General features: G+C 48.1%; 1 protein-coding gene across 2 annotated transcripts in view; it reads right to left on the bottom strand.

Annotated features, from left to right (window-relative positions):
* LOC140482077 (serine protease HTRA2, mitochondrial-like) overlaps nt 1–1,631 on the bottom strand; it is a 40,209-nt gene extending 38,578 nt beyond the window's left edge. Inside the window, exon 1 of one of the 2 annotated variants that reach the window (XM_072579012.1) lies at nt 1,225–1,631. In XM_072579012.1, the coding sequence (XP_072435113.1) occupies nt 1,225–1,610 (386 nt within the window). In that variant the 5' untranslated portion in view covers nt 1,611–1,631. The remainder of the gene's footprint in view (nt 1–1,224) is intronic. The other variant, XM_072579004.1, reaches the window with a different exon arrangement.
* Between the last annotated feature and the right edge of the window lie 13,657 nt (nt 1,632–15,288).

Genomic DNA, 15,288 nt, shown 5'->3' with positions numbered 1-15,288 from the left:
CTCCCTCTCTCCAATCCCCCCTCCCTCCCTCACCACCCCCCCTCCCTCCCTCCCTCCCTCACCACCCCCCTCCCTCCCTCACCACCCCCCTCCCTCCCTCCCTCCCTCCCTCACCACCCCCCTCCCTCCCTCCCTCCCTCACCACCCCCCTCCCTCACTCCCTCCCTCCCTCACCACCCCCCTCCCTCCCTCCCTCCCTCACCACCCCCCTCCCTCACTCCCTCCTCCCTCACCACCCCCCTCCCTCCCTCCCTCCTCCCTCACCACCCCCCTCCCTCCCTCCCTCCCTCCTCCCTCACCACCCCCTCCCTCCCTCCCTCCTCCCTCACCACCCCCCTCCCTCCCTCCTCCCTCACCACCCCCCTCCCTCCCTCCCTCCTCCCTCACCACCCCCCTCCCTCCCTCCCTCCTCCCTCACCACCCCCCTCCCTCCCTCCCTCCTCCCTCACCACCCCCCTCCCTCCCTCCCTCCTCCCTCACCACCCCCCTCCCTCCCTCCCTCCTCCCTCACCACCCCCCTCCCTCCCTCCCTCCTCCCTCACCACCCCCCTCCCTCCCTCCCTCCTCCCTCACCACCCCCCTCCCTCCCTCCCTCTCTCCTCCCTCACCACCCCCCTCCCTCCCTCCCTCCTCCCTCACCACCCCCCTCCCTCCCTCCCTCCTCCCTCACCACCCCCCTCCCTCCCTCCCTCACCACCCCCCCTCCCTCCCTCCCTCCTCCCTCACCACCTCCCTCCCTCCCTCCTCCCTCACCACCCCCCTCCCTCCCTCCCTCACCACCCCCCTCCCTCCCTCCTCCCTCACCACCCCCCTCCCTCCCTCCCTCTCTCCCTCACCACCCCCCTCCCTCCCTCCCTCTCTCCCTCACCACCCCCTCCCTCCCTCCCTCCCTCTCTCTAACCCCCCCTCCCTCCCTCCCTCTCTCTAACCCCCCCTCCCTCCCTCCCTCTCTCTAACCCCCCCTCCCTCCCTCCCTCTCTCTAACCCCCCCTCCCTCCCTCCCTCTCTCTAACCCCCCCCTCCCTCCCTCTCTCCCTCTCTCTAACCCCCCCCCTCCCTCCCTCTCTCCAACCCCCCCCCTCCCTCCCTCTCTCCAACCCCCCCCCTCCCTCCCTCTCTCCCTCTCTCTAACTCTAACCGCCCTCCCTCTCTCTCTCACACCCTCTCCCTCACTACCCCCGCTCTCCCTCTCCCTCACGCCCCCCCCCCCCCCCCGGTCAGTACCTCCCCAGGATCTCGATGTAAACCACCGCGGGGCCTGTTTTCTCCACAACGTCGGCGATAAAGTTGAACTTGAACCGAGGGCTGTCGGGGGGGACGGGCCGAGCGGCCTGGACCCGGAGGAGGTCGAGGGCTGAGTGCGGCCTGAGGCCTGGGAGGGACCCCGGCCCCGGCCCCGGCCCCCGCCACAGGAGCAGCGCCGCGGCCGCCGAGCCCAGGCCCAGGCCCAGGCCCAGGGCCCACCAGCCCCTGGAGTTAGAGCCGGCACCGGGCTCCTCCTCGGCCCTCGGCCCGCTGACCAGTGCCCGGAGGCCGGGCGTCCCCCCGCGGCCTCGCCCTGACCCTGAGGCCCCGAGCCGGCGGAGAGCGCGGGCGATGGGCGCCGCCATCTTGGAAACAACAACAAACTTTATTAACACCGTCTGGGCTAAAGGGTCAAAGGGCAGGCTCAGGCGCAAAGGTACAAGATCAAGGTCAAAGGGCAGGCTCAAGGTCAAAGACCTGTCCCAGGCTCAGGGTCAGGGTCAGGCTCGGGGTCAGGGTCAGGGTCAGGGAGAGGAGGCAATGGTTCCCTGCACCCATCTCTTCCACTTTCCAAACCAACACTCCCACTCAGACTGGGATCTTCTATTCACTCTCAGAATATTATTTTAATCCCTCACACAATTTGGTCATCATTAACCAGCCCAGTGTTGATTACACGTCCCTAGTCCTACAGTCACAGAGCTGTACAGTATGGAAATAGACCCTTCGGTTCAACTCATCCATGCTAACCAGATATCCAACAGGTTTATTTACTATTTATTGGACTATAACCTGGTGTAGTGATTTTTTAACTTTGTCCACTGCAGTCCAACAGCAGCACCTCTAAATTAATCTAGACCCACCTGCCAGCACTTGACCCATATCCCTCTAAACCCTTCCTATTCATATACCCATCCAGATGCCTTTTAAATGTTGTAATTGTACCAGCCTCCAGCACTTCCTCTGGCAGCTCATTCCATACACATACCACCCTCTGCATGAAAACGTTGCCCCTTAGGTCCCTTTTAAATCTTTCTTAAACCTCTAGTTTTGGACTCCCCCAAACTGGGATAAACTTGCCTTTGAGAAGGTGGGGATGAGCTGCTTTCTTGAGCCACTGCAGTCCATGTACTGTGGGTTGACCCACAATGCCCTTAGAGAGGGAATTCTAGGTTTTTGACTGAGAAACAGTGAAGGAATGGCGATTTATTTCCTGGTCAGTGGCTTGGAGGGAAACTTGCAGGCGGTGGTGTTCCCATGTATCTTCCGCCCTTGTCCTTCTGGATGGAAATGGTCATGATTTGGAAGGTGCTGCCTGAGGATCTTTGGTGAATTCCTGCAGTGCAAGTTGTAGCTGGTACACGTATGAGTCATTCAGAGTCAGTGTGGTGCTGGCAAAGCACAGCAAGTCAGGCAGCATCCGAGGAACAGGAGAATCAATGTTTCAGGCATAAACCCTTCCTGATGAACGGCTTGTGCATGAAACATCGACTCTCCTGCTCCTCAGTGCTTATCCAGCACCACACTCTCGACTCTAATAATCCTTAACCTCGGTTTGCAAACTTTTCTCATTCTTCTCAATGCCCTTACACATCTGTCCAAGCAGCTGGTGCTCTGCATCAGTGGTGGAGGGAATTAATGTTAATTGTGATGCCAGTCAGGTTTCTGGAGATGAACTTCTGAAATATTCCTCAATCTGTGTAGGTGGAGAGTTTCTCATCACACTCGCATCTTGTAGATGGTGGACAGGCTTTGGGGAATCATATCTGGGACATAGGGAGATGGTTGTGGTTGTTGGAGGGTCAGTCATCTCAGTTCCAGGACATCTCTGCAGGAGTTCCTCAGGAGAGTGTCCTAGGCCTAACCATCTTCAGCTGCTTCATCAATGACCTTCTCTCTATCTTAGGGTCTGAAGTGGGGATGTTCACTGATGATTTCACAATGTTCAACACCATTCGCGACTCCTCAGATACTGAAGTTGTCCGTGTTCAAATGCAACAAGCTGTGGACAACATCCAGGCCTGGGCTGACAAGTGGCAGGTAAGCCAGCTATAGCTGGAATAAGGAGGGCTGAAGCTAAGCAGGAATCACCAATGATGCAGTTGCACCAAAACAAATAGTTAAATGTTCTTCAATGATATTAATAGTAAAAGGCTAGTGATGGATAGAGGGGCCATAACAGGGTAAGCTGCTCACTGAAATAAAGGTAAAGGTACTAAATGAGTACTTTGCCTCTGTCTTTAACAAAACAGAAGATGGTGACAATGGCCTAGTTAAAAATGGGACAAAGAGGTGCTGAAAAGGCTAACAGCACTCTAGGCCCAGATGGGATGCATCCTGGTTTACTGAAAGAGTCAAGGGGACAAATTGCAGAGCTGGGATGCCAGCCTCTGTGGAGTTATTTCAGGTAGTGGAGTGGATGTACATTTGGACTTTCAGAAAGCATTTGATATGGTGCCACATGACAGATTAGTGACAAATTAGAAATGTTTGGGATTGATGGGACCTTGGCAGCATGGATTCGAAGTTAGCTAAAAGACAGGTGGAGGGTAGGTATAGATGGGCATTTCTCAGATTGGAGATGATTGAAAGTGGGGTTCCACAGAAACTGGTGCTGGGACCCTTGTTTTTTCTGATTTATATAAATAATTTGGAGATAGATCTTGAGGGCAAAATTTCTAAATTTGCAGATGAGACTAAGCTAAGGAGAATAGTGAATTGTGAGATGATGCAGAACGACATCAGTGGGACATTGACAAGTTGCCAAATAGGCAGACACCTGGCAGATGAATGTCAATGCAGAGAACTATGAGGTAATGCATTTGATAGAAGAAATATAGAGAGGTAATGCAGGCTCAATGGTACGGCTTTAAGGGGAGTACAATACAGGGACCTCAGCGGTTCATGTTCCGGATTCTCTGAAGGTGGCCAGGCAAGGTGAAACAGTTGTTACAAAGGTTTATAGGATGCTTGGGTTTATAAATAGAGGCATAGAGTATAAAGGCAATGAAGTGATGCTGCACCTCGACCAGTCATTGGTCAGACCACATTTGGAGTATTGTGTTCAATTTGGGACACTTTATTTAAGGAAGGATGTTAAAGCCCTGGAGAGAGCACGGAAAGGCGGTTTAGAACATAGAACAATATGGTGCAGAACAGGCCCTTCGGCCCTCAATGTTGCACCGACCTGTGAACTATTCTCAGCTTGTCCCCCTACACTATCCCACCATCATCCATGTGCTTATCTAAGGATTGCTTAAATCTCCCTAATGTGGCTGAGTTAACTACATTAGCTGGTAGGGCATTCCACACCCTTACCACTCTCTACGTAAAGAACCTGCCTCTGACATCTGTATTAAATCTATCACCCCTCAATTTGTAGTTCTGCCCCCTCGTACATGCTGACGTCATCATCCTAGGAAAAAGACTTTCACTGTCTACCCTATCTAATCCTCTGATCATCTTGTATGTCTCTATCAAATCCCCTCTTAGCTGCCTTCTTTCCAATGAGAACAGACCCAAGTCTCTCAGCCCTTCCTCATAAGACCTTCTCTCCAGACCAGGCAACATCCTGGTAAATCTCCTTTGCACCTTTTCCAATGCTTCCACATCCTTCCCAAAATATGGGGACCAGAACTGTACACAATATTCCAAGATTGGCCACACTAGCATTTTGTAGAGTTGCAGCATCCCTCTGCACATCTACACTACCAAGAATTTTTCCATTGTCCCAGTATTCTGCCTTCCTGTTATTCTTCCCAAAGTGCATCACCTCATATTTAGCTGCATTGAACTCCATTTGCCGCCTCTCAGCCCAATTCTGCAGTTTATCCAAGTCCCCCTGCTACCTGTAACATTCTTCCACACTGTCCACTACTCCACTGACTTTAGTGTCATCTGTAAACTTACTAACCCACCCACCTATGCCTGCGTCTAAGTCATTTATAAAAATGACAAACAGCAGTGGTCCCAAAACAGATCCTTGTGGAACACCACTAGTAACCGGACTCCAGGCTGAATATTTTCCATCAGCCTCCACTCGCTGCCTTCTTTCAGAAAGCCAGTTTCTAATCCAAACTGCTAAATCACCCTCAATCCCATGCCTCTGCATTTTCTCCAACAACCTACCATGTGGAACCTTATCAAAGGCTTTACTGAAGTCCATGTACACCATGTCAACTGCCCTACCCTCATCTACCTTCTCAAAAAACTCAATGAGGTTTGTGAGACACGACCTGCCCTTGACAAAACCTTGTTGACTATCTGAAGTCAAATTGTTGCTTGAATGATACCAGGAATGAGGGATTTGAGATACAAGGAATAATGAGATAGGATTGGGCTTCTTCTACTTAGAGCAGAGGGATTATGAGGTGACCTCATTGAGGTATTCAAAATAATGAACAATATCAAATATCACTTATTTGAAAGTACTAGCTTTCAGAGTGCTGCTCCTTCATCAAGCAGTACTGTACTTCCAAATAAATCTGCATTCCTGAAGAAGGGCTTATGCCCGAAACGTTGATTCTCCAGCTCCTCGGATGCTGCCTGAGTGGCGTTTCCAGCACCACTCTCTCGACTCTGACTCTCCAGCATCTTCAGTCCTCACTTTCTCCTATACCCTGGTGTTGTGCGATGTTTAACTTTGTCCACTCCCGTCCAACACTGGCTCCTCCACACCATGAACAATTTCGACAGAGTAAAAAAGGAGATTCTCTTTCCACTAGTTGGTATGTCAGTAATGAGGGTTCACAATTTCAATTTGTCAGCAAGAGAGGCAGGATTGAGATGAGGAGAAACTTCTTCACTCAGAGAGTTGTTGGGATTTGGAACGCATTGCCTGGGAGAGTGGTGGAGGCAGATTCCACGGGAGGGTTCAAAAGAGGGCTGGATATCCAGAGTCATAGAGAGGTACAACACAGAAACAGACCCTTCATGCCGATCAGATATCCTAACCTAATCCAGTCCCACCTGCCAGCGCCTGGCCCATATCCCCCCAAACCCTTCCTATTCATGTACCCATCCAGATGCCTTTTAAATGTTGCAATTGTACCAGCCTCCACCACTTCCTCTGGCAGCTCATTCCATACACGTACCACCCTCTGCGTGAAAATGTTGTCCCTTAGATCCCTTAGGAGAAAGTGAGGACTGTAGATGCTGGAGATCAGAGCTGGAAAATGTGTTGCTGGAAAAACGCAGCAGGTCAGGCAGCATCCAAGGAGCAGGGCTTATGCCCAAAACGTCGATTCTCCTGCTCCTTGGATGTTGCTTGACCTGCAACACATTTTTCACCTTAAGTCTCTTTTATATCTTTCCCCTCTCACCCCATACCTATACCCTCTAGTTCTGGACTCCCCGACCCCAGGGAAAAGACTTTTGTCTATTTATCCTCTCCATGCCACTCATGATTTTATAAACCTCTATAAGGTCACCCCTCAGCCTCTGATGCTCCAGGGAAAACAGCCCCAGTCTGTTCAGCATCTCCCTATAGCTCAAATCCTCCAACCCTGGCAACATCCTTGTAAATCTTTTTCTGAACTGTTTCAAGTTTCACAACATCTTTCCGATAGGAAGGAGACCAGAATTGCACGCAATATTCCAACAGTGGCCTAACCAATGTCCTGTACAGCCGCAACATGACCTCCCAACTCCTGTACCCAATACTCTGACCAATAAAGGAAAGCATACCAAACACCTTCTTCACTAAGGTAAAAACAATGACTGCAGATGCTGGAAACCAGATTCTGGATCCCTGTATTCCATGAGATCATGAAGGGCTTTTGCCCGAAACGTCGATTTCGAAGCTACTTGGATGCTGCCTGAACTGCTGTGCTCTTCCAGCACCACTAATCCAGAACCTTCTTCACTATCCTATCTACCTGCAACTCCACTTTCAAGGAGTTATGAACCTGCACTCCAAGGTCTCTTTGTTCAGCAACACTCCCCAGGACCTTACCATTAAGTGTATAAGTCCTGCTAAGATTTGCTTTCTCAAAATGCAGCACCTTGCATTTATTTAAATTGAACTCCATCTGCCACTTCTCAGCCCATTGGCCCATCTGGTCCAGATCCTGTTGTAATCTGAGGTAACCCTCTTCGCTGTCCACTACACCTCCAATTTTGGTGTCATCTGCAAACTTACTAACTGTACCTCTTATGCTTGCATCCAAATCATTTATGTAAATGACAAAATGACAAACTCCACTGGTCACAGGCCTCCAGTCTGAAAAACAACCCTCCACCACCACCCTCTGTCTTCTACCTTTGAGCCAGTTCTGTATCCAAATGGCTAGTTCTCCCTGTATTCCATGAGATCTAACCTTGCTAATCAGTCTCCCATGGGGAACCTTGTCGAGCACCTTACTGAAGCCCATATAGATCACATCTACTGCTCTGCCCTCATCAATCTTCTTTGTTACTTCTTCAAAAAACCCAATCAAGTTCATGAGACATGATTTCCCATGCTCAAAGCCATGTTGACTATCCCTAATCAGTCCTTGCCTTTCCAAATACATGTACATCCTGTCCCTTAGGATTCCCTCCAACAACTTGTCCACCACCGAGGTCAGGCTCACTGGTCTATAGTTCCCTGGCTTGTCTTTACCACCCTTCTTAAACAGCGGCACCACGTTTGCCAACCTCCAGTCTTCCGGCACCTCATCTGTGACTATTGATGATACAGTGAGAATTTTGTATCAGTATTTCCTGTGGAAAAGGATATGGAAGATATAGACTGTAGGGAAATAGATGGTGACATCTTGCAAAATGTCCAGATTACAGAGGAGGAAGTGCTGGATGTCTTGAAACGGTTAAAGGTGGATAAATCCCCAGGACCTGATCAAGTGTTCTTGAGAACTCTGTGGGAAGCTTGTGAGGTGATAGCTGGGCCTCTTGCTTAGATAGGATAGTGAAGAAGGTGTTTGATATGCTTTCCTTTATTGGTCAGAGTATTGAGTACAGGAGTTGGGAGGTCATGTTGCGGCTGTACAGGACATTGGTTAGGCCACTGCTGGAATATTGCGTGCAATTCTGGTCTTCCTATTGGGAAGATGTTGTGAAACTTGAAAGTGTTCAGAAAAGATTTACAAGGATGTTGCCAGGGTTAGAGGATTTGAGCTATAGGGAGAGGCTGAACAGGCTGGGGCTGTTTCCCTGGAGCGTCGGAGGCTGAGGGGTGCTTTATAGAGCTTTACAAAATTATAAGGGGCATGGATAGGGTAAATAGGCAAAGTCTTTTCCCTGGGGTGGGGGAGTCCAGAACTAGAGGGCATAGGTTTAGGGTGAGAGGGGAAAGATATAAAAGAGACCTAAGGGGCAACTTTTTCACACAGAGAGTGGTACGTGTATGGAATGAGCTGCCAGATGATGTGGTGGAGGCTGGTACAATTACAACATTTAAGAGGCATTTGGATGGGTATATGAATAGGAAGGGTTTGGAGGGATATGGGCTGGGTGCTGGCAGGTGGGACTAGACTTGGGTTGGGATATCTGGTCGGCGTGAATGGGGTGGACCGAAAGGTCAGTTTTCATGCTGTACATCTCTATGACTCTGTATCTCAGCAAGAGGCACACCAATCACTTCTCTAGATTCCCACAGAGTTATCGGGTACAACTGATCAGGCCTGGGGATTTATCCACCTTTAACCATTCCAAGACATCCAGCACTTCCTCCTCTGTAATCTGGACATTTTGCAAGATGTCACCATCTATTTCCATGCAGTCTATATATTCCATATCCTTTTCCACAGTAAATACTGATGCAAAATACTCATTTAGTATCTCCCCCATTTTCTGAGGCTCCACACAAAGGCTGCCTTGCTGATCTTTGAGGGGCCCTATTCTCTTCCTAGTTCCCCCTTTTGTCCTTAATGTATTTGTAAAAACCCTTTGGATTCTCCTTAATTCTATTTGCCAAAGCTATCTCATGTCCCCTTTTTGCTCTCCTGATTTCCCTCTTAAGTGTACTCCTACTGCCTTTATACTCTTCTCAGGATTCACTCGATCTATCCTGTCTATACCTGACATATGCTTCCTTCTTTTTCTTAACCAAACCCTCAATTTCTTTAGTCATCCGGCATTCCCTATACCTACCAGCCTTCCCTTTCACCCTGACGGGAATATACTTTCTCTGGATTCTTGTTATCTCATTTCTGAAGGCTTCCCATTTTCCAGCCGTCCCTTTACCTGCGAACATCTGCCTCCAATCAGCTTTTGAAAGTTCTTGCCTAATACCGTCAAAATTGGCCTTTCTCCAATTTAGAACTTCAACTTTTAGATCTGGTCTATCCTTTTCCATCACTATTTATAATCTAATAGAATTATGGTCGCTGGCCCCAAAGTGCTCCCCCACCGACACCTCAGTCACCTGCCCTGCCTTATTTCCCAAGAGTAGGTCAAGTTTTGCACCTTCTCTAGTAGGTACATTCACAAACTGAATCAGAAAATTGTCTTGTACACTCTTAAGAAATTCCTCACCATCTAAACCCTTAACACTATGGCAGTCCCAGTCTATGTTTGGAAAGTTAAAATCCCCTCCATAACCACCCTATTATTCTTACAGATAGCTGAGATCTCCTTACAAGTTTGTTTCTCAATTTCCCTCTGACTATTAGGGGGTCTATAATACAATCCCAATAAGGTGATCATCCCTTTCTTATTTCTCAGTTCCACCCAACTGGTTTAATAAGGAATAAGGAATTGGAATCCCTTGTTAAATGGAAGAGGGCGGCCTTTGTAAAGATGAGGCGTGAAGGTTCAATAGGGGCGATTGAGAGTTATAAGGTAGCCCGGAAGGACCTGAAGAGAGAGCTAAGAGCAGCAAGGAGGGGACATGAAAGGTCCTTAGTTGGTAGGATTAGGGAAAACCCTAAGGCTTTCTATAGGTATGTTAGGAATAAAAGAATGACTAGGGAAGGAATAGGTCCAATCAAGGATAGTAATGGGAAGCTGCATGTGGAGGCTGAAGAGATTGGGGAGGCACTGAATGAATACTTTTCGTCAGTATTCACTCAGGAACAGGACATTGTTGTCGATATGAATACTGAGGCACGAATAAGTAGAATGGATGGCTTTGAGATATGTAGAGAAGAGGTGTTGGAAATTCTGGCAAGGGTGAAAATAGATAAGTCCCCTGGGCCTGATGGCATTTATCCTAGGATTCTCTGGGAGGCAAGGGAGGAGATTGCAGAGCCATTGGCCTTGATCTTTGTGTCCTCTTTGTCTACAGGAGTAGTGCCAGAGGACTGGTGGCTAGCAAACGTGGTTCCCTTGTTCAAGAAGGGGAGTAGGGATAATCCTAGTAACTATAGGCCAGTGAGTCTCACTTCTGTTGTGGGCAAAGTCTTAGAGAGAATTGTAAGGGATAGGATTTATGCGCATCTGGAAGAGAATAATGTGATCAAGGATAGTCAGCATGGTTTTGTGAAGGGCAGGTCATGCCTCACAAACCTTATTGAATTCTTTGAGAAGGTGACTAAGGAGGTAGATGAGGGGAAAGCGGTAGATGTGGTATATATGGATTTTAGTAAGGCATTTGATAAGGTCTCCCATGGTAGGCTACTGCAGAAAATACAGAGATATGGCATTGAGGGTGAGTTGGAGGTTTGGATTAGGAATTGGCTGGCTGGAAGAAGACAGAGGGTAGTAGTTGATGGCAAAGGTTCATCTTGGAGTGCCGTCACTAGCGGTGTTCCGCAAGGATCTGTTTTGGGACCATTGCTGTTTGTCATTTTCATAAATGACCTGGAGGAAGGGTTAGAAGGTTGGGTGAGCAAGTTTGCGGATGATACGAAAGTCGGAGGAGTTGTAGACAGTGAGGAAGGATGTGGCAGGTTACAGCGGGATATAGAGAAGCTGCAGAGCTGGGCAGAAAGGTGGCAAATGGAGTTCAATGTAGCTAAGTGTGAGGTGATTCACTTTGGTAAGAGTAATAAAAAGATGGGGTACTGGGCTAATGGTCGGATACTTGGTAGTGTGGAAGAGCAGAGGGATCTTGGTGTCCATGTACACAGATCTCTGAAAGTTGCCACCCAGGTAAATAGTGCAGTGAAGAAGGCATATGGCGTACTGGCTTTTATTGGTAGAGGAATTGAGTTCCGGAGTCCTGAGGTCATGCTGCAGTTGTATAAGACTCTGGTGCGGCCGCATCTGGAATATTGTGTGCAGTTTTGGTCGCCATACTATAGGAAGGATGTGGAGGCACTGGAACGGGTGCAGAGGAAGTTTACCAGGATGTTGCCTGGTATGGTAGGAAGATCCTATGAGGAAAGGCTGAGGCACTTGGGGTTGTTTTCATTGGAGAAAAGAAGGTTTAGGGGTGACTTGATAGAGGTGTATAAGATGATTAGGGGGTTAGATAGGGTTGACAGTGAGAACCTTTTTCCACGTATGGAGTCAGCTATTACAAGGGGGCGTAGCTTTAAATTAAGGGGGTGTAGATATAGGACTGATGTTAGGGGTAGGTTCTTCACTCAGCGAGTCGTAAGTTCATGGAATGCCCTGCCAGTAGCAGTAGTGGACTCTCCCTCTTTATGGGTATTTAAGCGGGCATTGGATAGGTATATGCAGGATAGTGGCTTAGTGTAGGTTAGGGGTGCTTTGATCGGCGCAACATCGAGGGCCGAAGGGCCTGTACTGCGCTGTAATGTTCTATGTTCTATGTTCTAACTAACTTCCCTGGATGTATTTCTGGGAATATCCTCCCTCAGTACAGCTGTAATGCTATCCCTTATCAAAACCGCCACTCCCCCTCCTCTCTTTCCTCCCTTTCTATCCTTCCTGTAGCATTTGTATCCTGGAACATTAAGCTGCCAGTCCTGCCAATCCCTGAGCCAATTGCTATGATATCCCAATCCCATGTTCCTAACCATACCCTGAGTTCATCCGCCTTCCCTGTTAGGCCTCTTGCATTGAAATAAATGCAGTTTAATTTATTAGTCCTACCTTGTCCCTGCCTGTCCTGACTGTTACACGTAAACTCTCTCGAAACTCCCACATCCGACAAGAAGAGCATATCACTCTACTAAAGGCCATTTTGGTCCTTCCAATCTACAGACCCAGAAAGTAGCACCGTCTTATTCCTCTACAAGACACTGCTCCAGGCTAACGTAATACTTATGGCTTCTATGTTTAAAAGTTAAATCAAGAGGCAGATCCCAATTAAAACAAAAAATTAAGAAAGAACCCACTCTCCTCACTACTGTAGATTGACAGCAAGGGTATACTTAAAACTATTCACTTATCTGTTTCTGTGCTGTGACCTTTCCCAAACAGGTTCCTCCAAGATCAGTTGTGAATTTCACTGTTTGTTAAGTTTGCCTGGATTCACTCTGAAGTTCACCGATACATGAGTCCAAACAGCAAAGGCAGTAACTGCACAGGTTCACTGTTGGGTCAGTCAGCAGTGTGGGTTTCTTTCTCTCTCTCTCCTGCACAGACCATGTGCTGCCTTTGTCTGCTCCTCTCCCTTTTAGACCATAGACCATAGACCAATACAGCACAGAACAGGCCCTTCGGCCCACGATGTTGTGCCGAACTTCTAACCTAGATTAAGCACCCATCCATGTACCTATCCAAATGCCGCTTAAAGGTCGCCAATGATTCTGACTCTACCACTCCCACGGGCAGCGCATTCCATGCCCCCACCACTCTCTGGGTAAAGAACCCACCCCTGACATCTCCCCTATACCTTCCACCCTTCACCTTAAATTTATGTCCCCTTGTAACACTCTGTTGTACCCGGGGAAAAAGTTTCTGACTGTCTACTCTAACTATTCCTCTGATCATCTTATAAACCTCTATCAAGTCACCCCTCATCCTTCGCTGTTCCAACGAGAAAAGGCCGAGAACTCTCAACCTATCCTCATACGACCTACTCTCCATTCCAGGCAACATCCTGGTAAATCTTCTCTGCACCCTCTCCAAAGCTTCCACATCTTTCCTAAAGTGAGGCGACCAGAACTGCACACAGTACTCCAACTGTGGCCTAACCAAAGTCCTGTACAGCTGCAACATCACTTCACGACTCTTGAATTCAATCCCTCTGCTAATGAAATGTGCCTGTTTTGACTTTTTTTTTCTCCAAAGTTCCAAAACAATGCAACACCATATAAAGCAGTAATTGCTGCTCCTGGAATTCGAGGAAATCACCTCCAGCACCTAAAATACCTCAAAAAAAAGGAGCAGCTGTTACAGCTACAAATTCTTCCCATCCTCCATCTTGGATTACCCAGAATCCCTTGGATTACATTAGAATGGGATGAAGTTGGAGGGCTATAGAGATAAGGATGGAGAGTGGGATTGTCTGGGTCACTCTTTCAGGAGCCGGAACACACAGGGTGGGTTGAATGGCCTCCTGAACTGTAAACCCCCATGGTTCAATGACACCAGGTAGTACTTGTAATGCACAGGCAGTTAGCATCTGACCAAAGGAGAGAATCTAACCATCGCCCCCTTGACATTCAATAGTGTTACCATCACAAATCCTTCTCCTTTTCTACCACCAAGGAGAGCCTCCATTGGCCAGAAAGTGTTTTATTTTTAAAGTGAATCTCTGAAGAGAGGAAATAATGTTTTTTTTCATTTGACTTGAAGAATCTATGGTGTTTCAGAATGTATTGGATTATTCCAGAATATAAACATTTATATTTTCACATTAAGAATTGTCTGTTTTGGCTAGGTTGGGACCTTTATTGAATAGGGTTTATTTACAGTAAATCTATACGTTAGTGGTTATTAAAGAAATTGTATTGGTTTATCATTTCATTCTAAGTCTCGTATCGAGAGAGCACTTGGGTAAAAATTTTTTTGTTTTATGTTACAATTAATAGGAACTGGAACAATGGTGCACTCTCTCCAGCTCAATTGTAACAGAGGGATGAGAATCTTCAATGATTAAGGTAGGATGGACAGGCTTAATGGAGGTTTCAAAATGAGAACTAGATGGTTAATTGAAAAGACAGAATTCAGGGAGAAGGCAGGAGACAAACACTGAGTGAATTGTTCATTTACAGAGCCAGTACAGGTAAGATGGGCTGATAGGTCTTCTTCTGTATCATAACCAGTCTGTGATCCTTCAATTCTGCTCCCACTGATGCAGAGGGAATGCAGGCTAGGTTCACCTAACACATTCCTGGGATAGTGGGACTTTCCTTTCAGAGACGGATTGAGGAGACTTGTCCCCCGCTTCTCAGGGGGTTAGACAAATGAAGGAAAATTTCTTGGGAACATCCGAAATTCTTTGAGTTTTCGTGGATGGATGCAGAAAGAACACTTCCCGTGAGTCTGACGTCGAGATCCAGGGATCCAATCTCAGAATAAGAGGCAGGTCCTTTCAGAATAGGGTTTCTTTATTCAGAGGATGGTGGAACTTTGGAATCCTCTAGCCCACAGAGCAGCACGACCTCGATCTTTTATAATCAATCACAGGATGTAGATGTTTCTGGCTAGGCCAGTATTTATTGCCCAGCCCTAGTTAGCCAGAGGCTAGTTGAGAGTCACCAACGTTGCTGTGGGTCTGGAGTCACGTGTAGGCCAGACCAGGGGTAAGGATGGCAGTTTCCTTCCCCAAAGGACATTAGTGACCCAGATGGAGTTTTTCCAACAATGGTTGTCATTAGACACTTAATTCTAGATTTTAATTGAATTTAAATTCCACCAACTGCCATGGTGGGGTTTGAACCTGGGGTCCCTGGAACATTAGGCGAAAGTCAGGACTGCAGATGCTGGAGATTAGAGTTAAGAGTGTGGTGTTGGAAAAGTGCAGCAGCATCCGAGGAGCAGGAATAAGGCTGGGAGCCTTGGCGGGGGTGGTGGGGGGGGGGGTGGTGGAGAGATAAATGGGAGGGGGGTGGGGCTGGGGAGAAGGTAGCCGGGAGTGCAATCGGTGGATGGAGGTGGGCGTAATGGTGATAGGTCAGAGGGGAGATGTGGAGCAGGTAGGTGGGAAGGAAGATGGACAGATGGACGGGTCATGAGGACGGTGCTGAGCTGGAAGGTTTGAAGGGCATGACCCGAGCAGTTTGTACGGGTGCTACTTCCCACAGAATG

Source organism: Chiloscyllium punctatum, chromosome 1 (assembly GCF_047496795.1).
Source record: "Chiloscyllium punctatum isolate Juve2018m chromosome 1, sChiPun1.3, whole genome shotgun sequence".
NCBI lineage: Eukaryota > Metazoa > Chordata > Chondrichthyes > Orectolobiformes > Hemiscylliidae > Chiloscyllium > Chiloscyllium punctatum.
The sequence above is the reverse complement of the archived record's forward strand: the minus strand, read 5'-3'. Positions and strand labels throughout refer to the sequence as shown.